This window comes from Balaenoptera physalus, assembly GCF_965194825.1.
Source record: "Balaenoptera physalus genome assembly, chromosome: 13".
Lineage (NCBI taxonomy): Eukaryota > Metazoa > Chordata > Mammalia > Artiodactyla > Balaenopteridae > Balaenoptera > Balaenoptera physalus.
This window is the reverse complement of record NC_138892.1, coordinates 6,756,938-6,773,622: the sequence shown is the minus strand read 5'-3', so window position 1 is coordinate 6,773,622 and position 16,685 is coordinate 6,756,938. Positions and strand designations below refer to the sequence as shown.

At 55.1% G+C, this 16,685-nt stretch overlaps 1 protein-coding gene and 1 long non-coding RNA gene across 4 annotated transcripts in view; one reads left to right on the top strand and one right to left on the bottom strand.

The window, feature by feature from the left end:
* The first annotated feature begins 1,249 nt into the window (after window positions 1-1,249).
* Window positions 1,250-9,557, top strand: LOC309641078. 2 transcript variants are annotated; one of them, XR_014252507.1, is made up of 3 exons: window positions 1,250-1,361; window positions 2,576-2,753; window positions 9,443-9,557. It is a non-coding gene; the product is annotated as an uncharacterized lncRNA (long non-coding RNA). The 2 variants fall into 2 exon arrangements; XR_014252508.1 differs by lacking the exon at window positions 9,443-9,557 and adding an exon at window positions 3,968-5,236.
* CYB5R3 (cytochrome b5 reductase 3) overlaps window positions 4,853-16,685 on the bottom strand; it is a 24,942-nt gene continuing 13,109 nt past the window's right edge. For both annotated transcript variants that reach the window (XM_082420693.1, XM_082420694.1), the window contains exons 5-9: window positions 14,497-14,626; window positions 13,913-13,996; window positions 13,606-13,691; window positions 9,564-9,663; window positions 4,853-5,981 (exon numbers count right to left, since the gene is read on the bottom strand). In XM_082420693.1, coding sequence (XP_082276819.1) covers window positions 5,809-5,981; window positions 9,564-9,663; window positions 13,606-13,691; window positions 13,913-13,996; window positions 14,497-14,626 — 573 coding nt within the window. In that variant the 3' untranslated portion in view covers window positions 4,853-5,808. The remainder of the gene's footprint in view (window positions 5,982-9,563; window positions 9,664-13,605; window positions 13,692-13,912; window positions 13,997-14,496; window positions 14,627-16,685) is intronic.

The window sequence follows — 16,685 nt, the reverse complement described above, 5'->3', positions numbered from 1 at the left end:
CTGCATACGGCGGGTCGTAGCCCTACGGTTCCCTCTTTCTCAAGATGAGCAAATGAAATGAAAAGCAACAGAAAAGAACTAAATAAGTAAGACAATCTTCAAAGGAAAGAGGTTCTCGGTTCTACGGTCAACTTTGACACTCACCGTAGGGCTAATGAGAATGGGATTCATTACCTAGGAACGTAAGCATTAAAGAAGTTTATGCCTTAAACTTATGAGTAAGGAAAATAACGATTCGGGGTGACGCCCGAATCCTCACTGCTAATGTGAGACGAATTTTTGAGCGGGTAAAGGTTGCCCCTATGGTGACTCGCCTACTTTGCGGGATGCCTGGGAGTTGCGATCTGCCCGTACCTCTTGCATCTGAAAAGCAGAATATAGTAACTTAACTGAGAAAAACGAAAGAGAAACTAAGGAGTTTTTCGAGTTCGCCGTTGTTGAGTAATGGAATGGTCAAACCTCACGGGGTTGTCGGGGACTGTTAACCCGTAGAGCTGTCAAGGTTGGGTTTAGTTAATATAGTTAGTTTTGTTGGAGCATATTAATTGCAGTAACGGAGAGTGTTATTAGTTCGTTCTTTGGGGGGCAATAACGTACTGCACACAGGAGGCTCGTTATGTGGTCTATAAGGCGGTGCTCATGTACCACAGCTCACATTTCCGGGCAGTAGAATTTTTACAACGAAATGTTTTCGCCTTCCTGACCTGTAAAATGGGGCAAATAAGCTAGATCGCTGCGAGCGTCAAATGGAGTGTTTCGAATGTGGAATTTTTTCACTGCTATAATTTCAGTCTCCAGCACTGATCCTGGCGTCAGGTTCAGTATGTCGAACCAATGAATGAAGAATACAACAACAGCAAGAAACGGAATTCCTGGGCGGTCTAGTGATGAGGTCTGCGCGGTTCTGCTTCCGCGGGCCCGGGGTCAGATCCTTGGTCGCGGAAGTAAGACCTTCGCCTGCCGCCCGGTGTGGCCAAAACAACACCAACAACAGAAAAACAGAAACATAAAGACTAAAGGTGCAACGCCCTTATAGCAGTGCCGAACATATAGACTAAGTGTTCTATGAATCACTACTGTAAGTACAACGCCGCGAGTGGAGTTGTGTGTTCTTGAGAGAACATAACACCACAGTTGAAAACCTGGCATCAGAAAGGATTGGAGAGACGAGCTAGTGAAGACTGGGAACCAGACCGAGGAGGGAAATCCAGGGTCCCGCCTGCGCAACCGTGATTGGGTGCTGGCTCGCCCTCCTTTCCTCAGCCGTGAAACAGGACTATTAACGCCTCCCTGCCGTGGGTGCCGGGAAAGAACGCGGAAACCAGGAACCAGCCGCGGGCCGGCTGTTCAGCGGAGGGCAGGTGCGGAGAACTAGGAAGGGACCAGAGGAGCGCGGGAGTTAAGGCCCTTTCGCGCCTCCACACGAAGAAAGCGAAGCGTAAAAATAGCGCTTAAATCTCCTTAAACTACCACAATAGGGTCATTGATGTCATGTAATTCTGTGACTGCGCGATGGCCCGCCCCCAGAAGCGTTTCGGAACTTCGTGGGGTCGTGTTTGGTTGTCGGAACGGCAAGGATCCGGTCACGTGGAGGCGGGGATGGGATGGGACGTCCCGCTGGCTCTCCCAATGCCCGGGGCGGAGGGGCCGCTTAACGATTCTTTGATCCTGGGTTTCGCTCCCTTTCTTGTATGAACACGCAGGACTTTTTGCCTGATGTAAACAAATATGGAATTGCCAGCAATGCACCTGCGCTGTAGCCAAAGGAACTGGGTCCCGCCTTATTTGGAGACTACCCAACAATTGTGCCCCGCCTCGGAAAACCGCACCCCTGTCGGCAGAGCGGGGAAGGCGGGCGGCATTAGGGGCTGCGCCAGTGCAGGGACCCTGCGTCCATGCAGACTCCTGATGCTTCCGTCTAGGGGCCTTGGGGCCAGCATTTACATGCTGAAATGTGCATCATTTTATAAAGTCCTTTCCTTTTTTGCTTTTATAATGTAAGTTGGAGTTTTGCGTTTTTGTTTTTAATATTCATTTATTTATTCGGCTGCGTTGGGTCTTAGTTGTGATGTGTATAGGCTCTTCGTTGTGGCGCTCAGGGCTTCCTCTCCAGTTGTGGAGCGCGGGCTCCAGAGTGCGTGGGGTCAGTAGTTGCACGCAGGCTCTAGAGCACGCAGGCTTAGTTGCCCCGCGGCATGTGGGATCTTAGTTCCCTGACCAGGGATCAAACCTGCGTCCCCTGCATTGGAAGGCAGATTCTTAACCCCTGGACCACCAGGGAAGTCCCCTTGGTGTTTTTTAAAAATTCTGTATAGGTAGGTGATATCAGTGGTGACTTCACTTCAGGAGAGTAAAGGGGCTGTTGTAAATGTTTTTAAATGGTGTCACGTCTGAGAGGGTGGAGAATCACGGGCCTCTTTACTCACCCATTTTACAGATGGAGAGACAGACTTATAAGAGAGTAGGGACCAGGTCCAATTTATGCCCTTCTTCCCAGCTTCAGCAGACAGCCTCTTGTGGGCTCAGGCAGTGTGCAGCAAGTCTCAACCCTCAAGCCTGTTTTCTTACCCTCCAGACGGGGACAGGCACCAGGAGCCCGAATGTGTGTCAAGTGCTCAGCAGAGCCCTCAGCAGACAGTAGGTGTGGAGAAGAGCCATCAGGGCCTGAGAGGCCCAGGCTGAGTCCTGCCCCTGCCCACTGAGGAGTCCCAGCCCTGCTCCAGGATGTGCGAGGGCCAGAGACAGAATGGAAAGTGAGAGATGAGAGGGGAAAGTGGCTCCCGGCCCCGAGGCCTCCTGTGAACTCCCCCGTCTTCTCCTCTTCCCCACTCCACTCCAGCCACACTGGCCCTCACTGTGTCCCAGGGCCTCTGCACTTGCTGGTCACTCCCTCTGGAGTACCCTAGTCCTGCCTCCTTCTCCAGTCTCATCCTCACTGTCCCCTCAGCCACCTGCCTTCCTTGATCTGTTTCTGGAAGTTTCTTCCACAAGCTTGTTCTAGCCACAAGGCCTTCACACTTGCTGTTCCGCCTTGAACACCTACCACAGCTGGGCCAGCTCCCTCCCTTCACATCCCAGCACAAAAGTCACCTCCTCAGAGGGAGTTCCTGCTGCACAACTCTGAGAACAGCCCTCATTCCCACACTGTCCCGTCTTTTTTAAAAATTTTATTTTATTTTTTGTTGCGTTGGGTCTTTCTTGCTGCACAGGGACTTCCTCTAGTTGCGGTGAGCGGGGTCTACTCTTCATTGCGGTGCGCGGGCTTCTCATTGTGGTGGCTTCTCTTGTTGCGGAGCACGGGGTCTAGGCATGTGGGCTTCAGTAGTTGTGGCACATGGGCTCAGTAGTTGTGGCTCGCAGACTCTAGAGCGCAGGCTCAGTAGCTGTGGCACACAGGCTTAGTTGCTCCGAGGCATGTGGGATCTTCCCAGACCAGGCCTCGAACCCGTGTCCCCTGCATTGGCAGGCGGATTCTTAACCAGTGTGCCACCAGGGAAGCCCCACACTGTCCCGTCTTTAACTTCCATCTTGGCATTTCCCATCACCTGTTACTTGTATAGTGTCTTTCTCGAGAGCACCCCAGGAGCAGGGAAGGGTGTGTCTGGAGCAGCCCTGGCCCTGGAACAGTGCCTGAATGAATGAAGGCACTCCCTTCCTCACCTGTAGCTTCCCGAGGACAGGGCGACACCTGCCCTGCCTCGGGCCCTGCCTCAGGCCCGACCTCCACCCTGAAAGCCATTCACTGCCCTGAGCCTCACTCTCCCTGTCGGAAAGAGGTGCTACTGACTTCTACTTCTCTCAGGGCTCTCCAGAGGACAGAGTAAAAAGGAAAACACTGGGGACACACGGGGCTGTCCAAAGTTGGGACTGGGGACACCTTTTAACACGGCTGAGATGTGAATAAGGCTGGGTGTGAGGGGAGGGTTAAAAGTTGGACCCCCACTGTCCACACTCCATCTATTCCCAGGTATCTACCCTAAAAGAAGTCATCAGAAAGGAGGGTGAAGGACTGCCCTGCTGGCGCAGTGCTTAAGAATCCGCCTGCCAGTGCAGGGGACACGGGTTCGAGCCCTGGTCTGGGAAGATCCCACATGCCGCGGAGCAAGTAAGCCCGTGCGCCACAACTACTGAGCCTGCGCTCTAGAGCCCATGAGCCACAACTACTGAGCCCACGTGCCTAGGGCCCGTGCTCCACGACAAGAGAAGCCACTGCAATGAGAAGCCTACGCACCGCAACAAAGAGTAGCCCCCACTCGCCACAACTAGAGAAAACCCACAAGCAGCAACGAAGACCCAATGCAGCCAAAAGTAAAAATAAATTAAAAAAAAAAAAAAAGAGGAGGGTGAACATGGCCACTGTTATTTACAAAATCCGCAAACTTTGAACAGCCTAACTGTCCAACAACAGGGATTTGCTACATAAAAAAATCATGATCCATCTGGGCCTATGGTGAGTTTCTGACCACAGGGGGAAAGCACATCTGACATTAGGGGGAAAGCAGAGGCCACACAGTGGATGATGTGGTTTCATCCAAGTTCTAAGTGTTGGCCTCTAGATTCCGGCATTTTTTTTCCTGTATATACTCTTCTGTACTCTCCCAATTTTTTTTTTTTTTTTTGGCTGCACCACATTAGCTTGTGGGATCTTAGTTCCCCGACCAGGGTTCAAACCCAGGCCCCCTGCAGTGGAAGCACAGGGTCCTAACCACTGGACTGCCAGGGAAGTCCCCAAATTTTCTACTACAAACACAAACAAACAGAAATAAAAGCCAGGCCCTACACAGCCCCTTCCTCCCCCACTCCCTTCCCCACAATGACGTAGGTCACAGAGCCTCCAGGAACTGCAAAAGTGTTCAGATTAGCAAAGTTTTACTTCAACGTTATGTTTGCTCATAAATGACTCTGAAAAGCCGATATGCAAGAGGCTGACACGCTGTGGTCTAAAGGCAACGTCGAGGCCACTGAGAATGTCCCTCAGACAAGAGGCTCTGCTCAAAATCTCCCCCACCCGGGGTGAGGGCAGCAGGAGGGGGGTCTGGGACAGAGGGATAAACACATCATCTTAGCTCTCCCATCAGGACTGGCGGCCCGGGACCCCAAGCTGGTCGATCAGAGGTCGACTGCTTGGAACTCCCAAAGCTGCCCGAATGTTTTGGTGTTTTGGGGAAATGCTAAGGCTTTGGGAGGGCCCATGTGCCAGATGGAAGGGCCCTTGGTCAGCCCCCTCCTCCTAGTCCAGCCCCAGGGAGAGCCCAACTCCCTGCTGGCCGGGCCTGCTGTGCCCTGGGGTTGGGGCAGCCTCTCACCCCAGCAGCCCCTGTCAAGAGGACTTTTTGGTGTTACCTATCACGTAGTGTCAGGTGCTGAGGCCTGGCTGTGGCCCTGAAGCAGGCAGTGGGTAGGGGCCTGGCACCTGCAGCTATGGGCTGCCCGTATATTTGTGTTTATTTCCAGAGTGTGGTATGTTCTGGGGAGGGTGGGCAGCATGGTGCTGGCAGCCTCGGCCCAGTAGTGTGTGTGTTTTGTGCGGGGGCGGGGGGGGGGCATCTCCAGTGAGGCCCAGACAGGAATCTGCCCTAAAGGTGGCCGACAGCGGCCACCTGTAACAGAGCCCTGCTCCCAAAGGGGCCCCTCGGGGGCCAGCCCAGCGGGGTGACCTCCCAGGCACGGGCAGGCCAGGCTGAACCCGGCTGCAGCAGGAGACGTGGGGGAGAGTGGTGTTAACAAACAACAGCAGGAGGGGTGGGTACAGACAGGGCGACAGGGCGCGGTGAGTGCGGGGCGGAGCCAGTGGCCAGGGCCGGCCCATCAGAAGGCGAAGCAGCGCTCCTTGGGGTGGCCCACGCGGTCCAGGTTGGGCAGGCAGGCGTACTGGATCATGGGCTGGGGTCCGCACATCAGCACCAGCGGCTCCTCCTCTGGGGGCGGAAGGTGGTCCCGGATCATCTCCTCGTTCACAAAGCCCTGGCTGTAGTCCCAGGCTGCGGGGTGGGAGACCAGGTGAGCCCGAGTACGGCCGTGTGACCAACTGCTGACTGCCCACCCGCCCAGCACCCTCTCCTCCGTGACAAAGTTCCTGTGCCATGAATTCCTCCCTTCTTTCCACAAACACTGAAGAATGAAGAGGCTGAGCCAAATAAACCCTCACCCTGATCCCCTGCCCCCAAGCCTGGCTCACCTGTAGCACAAAGGCAAGCCCATCAACGTTCCCCCACCACGCTTCACAGCGTGCAAAGCATTTCACTTCCACTGGCCTCTCATGTGGCCCTCAGAACCGCCCTGTGGGCGGACAGGGCAGGGGTTACTGATCCCGTTTTACAGATGTGGAAACTGAGGCCAAGAGGACCCAGAGTTGAGTTGTCCCAGGTCACACAAAAAGGCATGGACAGGGCTGGGACGTTAGCCCCAGGTCCCAGAGGTCCCCCAGCCAGCGCCAGGCTGGTCAGGGTGACATTTCCTACCCCACCACCCTCCATGCTACCTACCGGCCCTGTGCCCACCGTCTGACTCTTCCCTCTACTACGTGTCGGTACACGAGGAGCTGTGTCTGGTCCACAGCTGTGGTCCCAGTGCCCAGACAGCCCCCAACACAGTAGTTACTCAATAAATAATGAGTAAAGGAATGCGTCCCAAACAAGCAATCGGTGAGCCTGAAAACAGCAAGGCCAGGACCCAGGCTGAAGCTGCAGATGCAGGACCCTCGGGGCAGCAACAGCTCCTCTAGGTCCTGCTGGCCTCCCTGTCTTTCACACACACATGTACACGCACAGTGTGTCTCCAGGTTTCACCTGAGATCCAGAGCCACCTTTTATTCCTACAAGTCACTGCTGGTGCCCCGAGGCTGGCAGGGCTCTAGTCCTACCCGGGCCCTCAGGACTGACCTGCCAGCAGGGGCTGCTCAGGGATGGGGACCAGCCAGTTCCAGGCGCACGGTGGGCCCACGAGGACGGCAGGCTGTCAGGGCTCTGCCAGGAGAATGGGGCTCTGATGACTGGGGCCCGAAGAGAGGGGGAGGAGGCGGCACCCAGCCCGGCTCCGCTCTGGCTCCGATCTACGCCTTGGCTTCCACATCTGCGCTCAGGGCTGTCCTCCCCCATCACGGCGGACAATGCTCTCTGCATCACATCATGTACACTCCATGGGGGGGTCCCTTGCGAGGGGCCAAGCCGGTCCCAGCTGGTCTTGGGATGAGGAAGAGTCTGCTGTGCTGAGCAATGGGGAATTCTTTACCTCACGGACACTGAGCTAAGTAACTGACCACATCTCCCTTTTCACTGTGGCTGCTGGGAAGCTCAGAGTGACACACGTGGCCACCCACAGCGAGTGTGCATCAAAGTCCCTGCTTCTGTACAAACCTCAGTCCCAGCTCCATTCGATGGCCCTGCCCTTGTTTTTCTTTCACTCCCACTTTCCATTTATACCACTCTGACTCACTCTATGAGTCTTTGTAAGGTGCCTAAAATCCCTCTGGAACAAGGCGGGACATAGGTAGGTAGATAACATTTTATTAACAGATCTAAAATTACTTTGAAAAAAACTGCATGGGACTAAACCATATTTGCTAGTGTAATGAATGTACAGGTGTGTAAGACACATCTCAATTTCACAAGGACGTTTTTAGATAGTGTATTTTTCTTTACATGTATACTGAAGGTGACTTTGTAGGGGAAACATAGTCAGCTGGCCCCTCTCCCCTGTTCTTTTGCTTAGCTCCACAACTGCCCGCTGGCCTGGTACCATTTTCCTTCTCAGCACCTACCCTTTTCAGCTTATACCTAATGTTACGGCAGTACCCGAACTACTCTCGAACTGTGGTCAGGGTAATAATAAATGTTAGTGTAAAATACCGGGAGACTTCCCAACTGTATCTCTCCTTGGCCAGTAACTGGTTACTCTTAAAACTGTCCCCAGGAGGCACTTCGGTATAGGCGTTGCCGGGTGTCACCACCAGAGGGCAGTGTCCACTCCTCCTGCGGCCAGGCCGTGTGCAGGCAACAGGGGTAGAAGCCCCTGCAAGGACACGCCCACCGTGGCCAATGAGCCTACCTGACCACACTCTAGAACCTGCAACCAGAAGGGAGCTAAACCAGCTTTCATTTTCCCCTTTTGAACAAGACGTGGGTACAAGATGACTACTCCTTTCTTTATTGGAAGCTCGGACTCCCAGAACCAGTGCCTCCTGTCCGACCTCCACTCTCTATGACTCTACTTTGTCTTTCCTGGGTCTCACTAATCACCTGCTACTGTACTTTATAATTTACTAATAAACCTGTTTCCCATTCATCTTCCCCAACTAGAACATCAGCTCGGGCCAGGCTGGTTTCGGGAACACACAGAGTGAGGGGTCTGACCAGGAGGAGACTCACTGAGACGCGGGTGGGCCCAGGACGGCTGGTCCAGCCAGAGGCCCCGGAACAAGACTGTCGGGTCCACGGATCCACCAGGGGGCCCAGGATCTGATTTGGTCAACCCAGGAGGGTGGCTCCTCTCTCAGGGATGGACCCTCTTGAGATGGGTACCCCCAGAGCCTGCCTGCTCATTTCTGGGGGAAGCAGAGGGTGGCCTGTTCCCCACACTGTGGTGGTTGAGTCCCAGGGAACCGGTGGCTGTGTGAGGAGCAGGAGGCAAAGCACGGGCAGTGTGGCAGCAAGCTGGTGCCCATGTGGGTGCTTTGAAAATGTCCAGTTTCTAATATTTAAAAATTTCCCATGAAAGTTCAGGCCCCCAGCTTCCCTTGAAAAATGGAAAGGCTGGCCTCCAGGGCGGTACTCCTGCACAGCAGGGCTGCCCGCAGCTGGGACGGGGCTGCCCCTCTGCACAGGCAGATGCTCTCCAATTCACCACAGTCCCCACCACTCCCTATAGTCTCCTAACCCTGAAGCCAAACATCACTGGTGTTGTCTACCAAGAAGCCTCAGCTGCTGCTTTTCTTACAACAGAGAAGAAGTTAAGATATTTTTTGTAGCCACATCTACCTAAGGCAGGAGAATGGAGTAGAGTTTAGCTCCCAGAGGGCAACCTCGTTTCAGGTTTCAGGGGCAGCCCTCATTCACCACCTCCTATGTGACCTTGGCAAACAGTTTAAACACCTGGACAGGTAGAATGAAGGTAACTGTACATCAGCCCAGCCCACACTCCAGGGCTGATGATTAGAGAGAAAATGGGTGTAAAGTGCCTTACAGGGTATACATTGCAACGTGGAAACACTCACCCTCACCCCCAGCACTGGCCCTGGAGACCTGCCCCCGAGTGAGCCCCAGCCCAAGGGGAGAACGCCGGCCTTCTTTGTCCAGCTGAGAGCAGCGCAGGCAGGGGAAGGTCTGGGGCTCTGGAGGAGGCAGGTGTGAACTCAAGCCCTAGCTCTGGGCTTTTCTCACTGTGTGCTGTGGGGCACTTGCGTTCCCTCTGTAATCCCTCTTTCCTCATCACCTTCCTCTCACAGGGCCCCAGTGATGAGCACCAAAGGAGACCATGCGAGCACAAGCCTCCGCAACGGCGGAGGGCTCCGCCAGGCGAGCGTGGGCCGGCGCCTCCACCCAGCCCACCCGCCTGGGCGCGCTCACCTTCGGGGGCTCTGTCCACCGTGTACCAGAGCTTGAAGCGCGCAGAATGTTCGTTCCTCAGTTCCTCCAGCTCGGGCCGCAGCAGGATGTCCTTCTCAGTCTGCGGGGGGACAGGACCCAGCGGTCAGGAGGGACAGCAACAGGGACTGCCTTTGGAGACCCTCGTCACCCCGCCCACCCACGGGCCGCACACTTGGCGAAGCTTCCAGGGAAAATCCAAGTCTTCCTATGTTCTGGCGTCTCAGCTTGTATATCCACAGCCTAGGAAATACAGATACCACTTCCCCCGATCACACCTGTCCCTCCGCAGCCTTGCCCACGGCAATCTCTCTGCTTGGCCTGCAGCTCCCCACTTGCCATCCCCACTGATTTCATTTAGCCAGCCCCACGTGGCCCTGTAGAGTGCAGCTTGTCACCTCCTCCAGGAAGCCTTCTCAGACCCCCAGGGAGCATCAGCAATCTGCTCCCGAAACAGCCCCTTTCCATTCCTAACCACAGACTTTGCCCTGTATGTTTGCAGGTCACTCACAGACGGACAGGGCTCCTCAGGCCAGTGGGTGGCATGACTGATCTCATAAGACTGTTGTGAAACTGGGGGCCAAAGAACTCTGTCGACCAGAAAAGGTCACTGGCTCACAGACCTCTACTGAGCCCCGGGCTGGGTGAGGCAGACGACGGGAGAGGTGTGGAGATTGTTCTGAGCATACTCTTTTCTTTTTTTTTTTTTTTTTAAACATCTTTATTGGAGTATAATTGCTTTACAATGGTGTGTTAGTTTCTGCTTTATAACAAAGTGAATCAGTTACACATACACATGTATCCATCCCCGTATCTCTTCCCTCTTGCGTCTCTGAGCGTCCTCTTTATGAACAGTGCCTCTCTGACCACCCTCACTGCCCTGTTCCTGAGGATAAACTTGAGGGAGTGGAGTTCAGGGTAGAAAATTCCACATGGTTAGGGCGTTCAACACACGCAGCTGCTTTACAATCCCCCGGTAGGTCACACCAATGCACACACCAGCAGCATGCCCAGGAGTATCCCTCTCCCTACACCTCTACCAGCACTGGGTAATGATCCTGTAAGCTTTGCCAATCAGATTAATGGAAAATAAAGCTTATGTTTTTGGGTTTTTTTTTAAAAAAGCCAAGTTTTTTTTTTTTTTTTAATTATTTATTTATTTATTTATTTATTTATGGCTGTGTTGGGTCTTTGTTTCTGTGCGAGGGCTTTCTCTAGTTGCGGCAAGTGGGGGCCACTCGTCATCGCGGTGCGTGGGCCTCTCACTATCGCGGCCTCTCTTGTTGCGGAGCGCAGGCTCAGCAATTGTGGCTCACGGGCCTAGTCGCTCCGCGGCATGTGGGATCTTCCCAGACCAGGGCTCGAACCCGTGTCCCCTGCATTGGCAGGCAGACTCTCAACCACTGCGCCACCAGGGAAGCCCTAAAGCTTATGTTTTATTTTTTATTATTAATAAGTTTGTCACTGGTCTAGTAATATCTTTTATTAGTTCGTAAAAACTTTTTACATGAAGGATATTAATTTTCATTGGTGATGCATTGTATGTCTCATCCCCAGTTACTTATCTTTCTACCTTATTTAAACTTTGTGTTTTTCCCCAGGGGAGCTTTTCATTTTTAAGCAGATGGTTCCATCAATCTTCTCCTTGACGGGCTCTCCCTGGTGTCTTGCTTAGACTAACCATCCTTGTTCACTCATTCATCAATATTTCCTGTAAAAATGCTCACCTTCTACTTTTAAAGCTTCAATTTTTTACATGTATATCTTTAACCTAAACTCCATTTTTGTATAAGGTAAGGTAGGGATCTACTTCGTTTTTTCCAAGTGCATAGCAACTAACTCAACACTCCTTTTCCTTTCTCTTTTCAGGTTTGGTATGTCACCTGCATCAGATACAAAGCCTCACCTACACTTGGGTCTGTTTCTAGGCCAGGGCTGTTCAACGGAGTGTTCCACAACAGATCTGTGTTATCCAATAGGGTAACCACTGGCCACATGTGGCTACGGAACCAATGAAATGTGGCTAGTGAGACTGGGAAAGCGAGTTTTTAATTTTGTTTAATCTTAATTAATTTAAGTGTAACTAGCCACATGTTCCAGCATGTCCTAGCACAGTCTAGGTTTCCTGTTGTGCTATCCAGAAATGCTTAGTAAGTCCAGTAAGCCCAGGTCTCATGTGTGGCTCCAGAACCATGCTATTTTTATCACTGACACTTTTTAGTATGTTTTAATATCCAGTGCGCTAAGTTCTTCCTTGTCACTCTTCTTTTTCAAAACTTTCTTGGCTGTGCATGTGTACTTTGTCTTCCAGGCCATATTGCATCATTTTGTCATATTACAGGGGAGAAAATATCCCCACTGGGACTTCGAGTATTACTTTATGAAGAACCGACACCTTCAGAATATCAGTCTCCCTGTCCAAGAACCAGGTCGCCCCGCTGTTTATTAACACTCCCTAATGCCCTTCTGAAAAATCGTGCTTCCCTTAGGCTGAGGCTGGGGTCAGAGCCCCAGCCTCCCCTGGACTCAGGGTGCCGTCCTCAACCTGCCTCCCCACCAGCCTCCACTCCCGGTCACTCGGTCACTCCAGGAAGCATGCACATGTCTGCAATGTTAAACGCTCCTATCCAAGGCCATCTCAACCCTCACAACCTTCCCGAAAGGTGGGTCCCCCGTTACCCTACATTACGGATGGGGAAAGGAGGGGCTGTGGTCCCCGTCCAAACCGAGCACGGAGGTCACTGAGGAGGGGGGAGGGAGGGGCAACGACGCAACTGGAGCAAAGCAGCAGTTCCCATAGTGTGGCCTGCGGACCCCTGGGGTCCCCGAGACCCTTCAGAGGGACCTTGAGGTCAGAACGATTTTCATATGATACTTTATTTGCATTCTTCACTCTCCTCCCTCACGGGTGAGGAGTGGAACTTCCAGAGGCTACATGACTTGTGACATTGCACTGACTGAAATGCAGAAAGAGATACAGAATCCACCGCCCCTGCTAACGGGCACAAAGATGCCCGTCCAGGCGACAGAGGGCTGACGGCCTCCACAGAGACTGCCCCAGCACTACCAAGCTGAACGCTGCCCACCCTCTCAACCCCACCAGCCAGCTTGGAATTTCTGGCTGTTTCCACCCACCCCTAGTCAAGGCCACCTCAGTTGGCCTCAGAGCAGTTTTCTGCAGCTGTGTGGGACCTCAGCCCGGGGACCTCAGCCCGGCCCCTCCGCCTCCAGGCTCGGTGTCCTCACAGATGACACGGGGCGGAGCCTGGGCCAGATGGACCCAGGGGCAAACTGACCTGAACCATATCTGAGAGGCGCAGGGGGCCTGGGCATGACCCCCTCACAGGCGGGGGGGGTGCCTCGTCTTAGCTTCCCCCAAAAGGGGCATCACTATAAGATCCACATATTCAGTCATGAAACACTGAACCTAGAAAGACCCTTGTGATGACCTTGCTTCATCAGCTCATTCCACAGTGAGGGAGCAAAGCCCAGAAAGGGAGAGTGACTTGTCCAAGGCCACACAGCAGGCCAGGGCGGGCAGGCAGCGGGTGTGGGGAGGAGGACATGCATTCAGGAGCTGGGGAGCCCAGGTCCAAACCCTGTCCCAACTCCCCCAGCTCAGGGACCTCGCGCAGCTGGGACCTTGGCACATCGTCTGTGAAAACGGCCCTTCGGGCTCCTCCCACTTCACTGGTGGGTTCCAAACTCTGTGTGCGGTGAAGGGAACCCTGAGGTTCCAAGGCAGCAGCCGGAGGAGCGAACCTCGGGGTGTGGGTGCTCCAGGTGCCTCACCCCTCCACCAAAGCAGCCCCACTCGGGTCAGACGCTCTGAGCTCCGCACTGAAAAGCCCGACCCCACCAGCCCCTGCGAGGGCTGCTGTGCACAGAGCGTTCAGAGCACCCCCCCCATTTCAGCCTCCCTGAGCATCTCCGCAAAGCCGGGCAGACCCCTGAGCAGTGCCTGCTGGGCCTCGCCCCCTCTCAGCAGGAGTCGGGTTCGCAGACCTCAGGACCACCCACTGACCTGGTTGGCAAAGAGCAGGTGGCACACGGTCTGATCATCCGGGTCCTTCATGATGGCACGGATCAACTGCAGCATCGGGGTGATGCCTGCAACACAGCCGCCCCCCACGCACCGCGTGAGCGCCTGCCGCACACACGCAGGCCCGGTGCCAGGCAGATGCCCAGAGAGGTGCCAGGACAACGGGGTCTGGGTCCCTGACCTTGGGAAGCTCCCAGTCACTTGTTATCTGTGCCACGTCCCACACCCTGACCCCGAACCACGACATCCGCCCGCTAGGGACTCAGTGAGGGGCTCTGGGTCCACATACCCGTTCCTCCTGCAATCATGCCCACAGACTTCACCGTTGTGATGACAGGGTTGGATTTCTTGTCTGGACGGATGGCAAACTTTCCTGGGGAGAGGAGAAGGGGTGAGGCCCAGCTCTCAGACATGCTGTGCTTGGGGATCGGAAGGGCTGGAGAAGCTGCCCCCGCCTCAGGGGTTCGGGGGTGGCGGCCACCATAGCCCGCAGCCAGTCAGGGTGAGGGGGATGGGAAGGTGGGATGGGGACCAGCTCAGATGCAAAGAGGAGCACGAGGATGAGTTCCTCACTGCGGATGGCGGATGGCGTGGGGGGCAGGGAGGCTGGAGAATCAGGGGCGTTCCAGCTCAACCCTCCCCTTTGTTTTCAGCCAAACAAAGCTGGTCTGTGGGCCGCATCTGGCCCCCAGAGGCAGCTGGTCTGCAACCCCCGTGCTGGCCACCTTAATTCCTAACAGCCAGGGAAACGGAGGCCCCAGAGAGGAGATGGCTTGCCCTACGAGAGTCACCCATCCAGACAGCAGCAGAGTCGGGACCCGCACCCAGCATCCACCGCCCCCACTGGGTCCTCGGGGAGTCCAACCCGATCACCTTTGCCCTGGTAGACCAGCAGCCCATTTGGGCCTCGGAACTCAATGGTGTCTCCAATCTTCATGCTTTCCAGGTACTGGGACATCTTCCCTCCAGCGGGAAACTTGGGGTGGGTGTCTTTGAAGTAAATCTGCAAGACACCCATAGTCCTCAGCTCCCCGTTCCCAGGGCTGCCGGGGTGAGCTCTGGGCCACAGTGGGAAGACCCTCTTCTGGGGTCTTCTGCGGCCGTGTGTGGCCTTCTCACATGATGCCCCTTCCACCCATCAAAACTTACCCGTCTGTGTCCCGTCCCCCCCAGTGGTCTGCCCTCCCCATAACATCCCCTTGGAGGGCAAAGCATCAGCCTGGTGTCCAAGGCAGCGACCCGAGGGCTTGCTGCATAATGTTCTGCCACGAACCATCTCTGTGACCCCCCTCCCGGCAGGAGATCCCCATGGCTGTCAGCTCAGTAAAGGCTCTGGGAAGCCGGCTCACCAGGCCCTCCTGGTGGATGTTCAATTCTTTCCACTTTGTGCTACCATAAAAACATCACTCTTGGAACAATTTCCTTCCCTGTGCCCTTTGGGATTTCAGCTTTGGAAAAAGGGATGTGCTACAACCCTCGTACAAAGAGATGGGCAGACAGGGGAGGAGCTCCAGGGCTGGGGCGGCTGCACCAGGGGGTATTTCTGCTGGGCCTTGAAGGGCAAGCAGGAGTGATGAGCAGAGAAGGGGGAGAGGCAGTGGGGGAGGGACAGCGTGGGCAAAGGCCAGGAGGCCTAATAGGGTTTGGGGCCTTCGGGGTGGGGTGGGGAGAAGAGCTTGTGGCTACAGCACAGGGGATGTGTCTGTGTGTCTGGGGTGCAGGGCAGGGAGAGTGGAGGGAGAGTGGGCAGAGCCGACTGTGTGCCAGGCTGGGGCCCTGACCTTTAGCCAGGGCCAAGGGGAACAGTGAGGTCTCCAAGCCAGGAAGGGCCTGGTCCTGGTGAGTATTCCGTCTCTACTTGAATCCCCCCAACACCTTCTCCACATCTGGCTCGAGTGACTTCAGCAAGAACAGATGCTTGAACTCTCACCACCTTCCCTTTCCCTCCGGACAAAGCCCCAGACTACCAGGGCCTCCAAGCATCTGCCTGGCCCTGCTGACCTCTCCCTTTTCGGTCCCTCAAGGCCTCAAGCCTCCTCCTGACCTCAGGGCCTTTGCACCTGGAAGGTCCTCTTCCTCCGTCTCCAGCTGGCTGCCGCCTCGTCAGCCGCCAGATCTTGCCTCACTGCTGCCTGCTCAGGGGGGGCAGCTCTCATGACCCCACCCCCGCCCCAGCTCTGGTGCCCATTCTAGGTGCTCAGTCTCTTGCGCTTGTCCCCTGAACAAACACTGACCTCTGTGTGACCACCTGTTCAGTGTCCACCCTCCAGCCAAAGACAAGACACCGAGGCCGGGTGGGGCCTGGGCACCCAGCACAGGGTCTAAATGACACCAAGCGAAGAGGAGATCCAGGCCAGAGCCGGGACTGACAGGCCCAGCTCCCTTCCTGCCCTCACAGACACAGCGCCCAGCCCAGGACCCTATAAGACCCAGGGCTGAAGCTGAGGCCCAGCGGGGGTCTCTGCTCCTGTCCCCCCACCCAAGGGTCCAGGGAGGGGGCCCTGGGGCCTGCACAGTGGAGTTGAGAGAGCAAGCCTGGTCCCCGGGGGTGCTGAGCCAGGGCGGCCGTGGAGGTTTGGGCCTTGACTAGGGAGGGTCTCTAACACCCAGCCCACCGGCCTAGGCTGGTTCTCACTTTTGGGTGTGTAATCAGAGAACATGGATCACTGCTGGAAAGTTTGTGTTTCTAATTTTCATAAAAATGTACCGGGCTATAGCTGTCATTTCTCCTTCTGTTCAGCATCTTGTTTTTTAAGATCCTTGCTGGTTGTTCTCTGTCTCTCTGGTCTGTTGCTTCTAATGGCTACATCTTCCCACAGCGTACACCCAGCCCCTGACCGGTGATGGATCCCCGAAAGCCCCTCACCCCAGCTCCCAGACAACGTCCCGAGAGCCCCTCAGACTGCACCCCCAGCGGGCCTGCGGGACGCTTCTCAGGGGATGAGCAGGTGCCCAGCTCACTGGGCTTCGCCAGTCCGAGAGCAGGAAGGTGAGCCCTCCGCAGGCTGGTGGGCCCGCCCGGTCCCTCTTCTGCAGGTGCCCTGTCCTTGTCTGAAGATGCT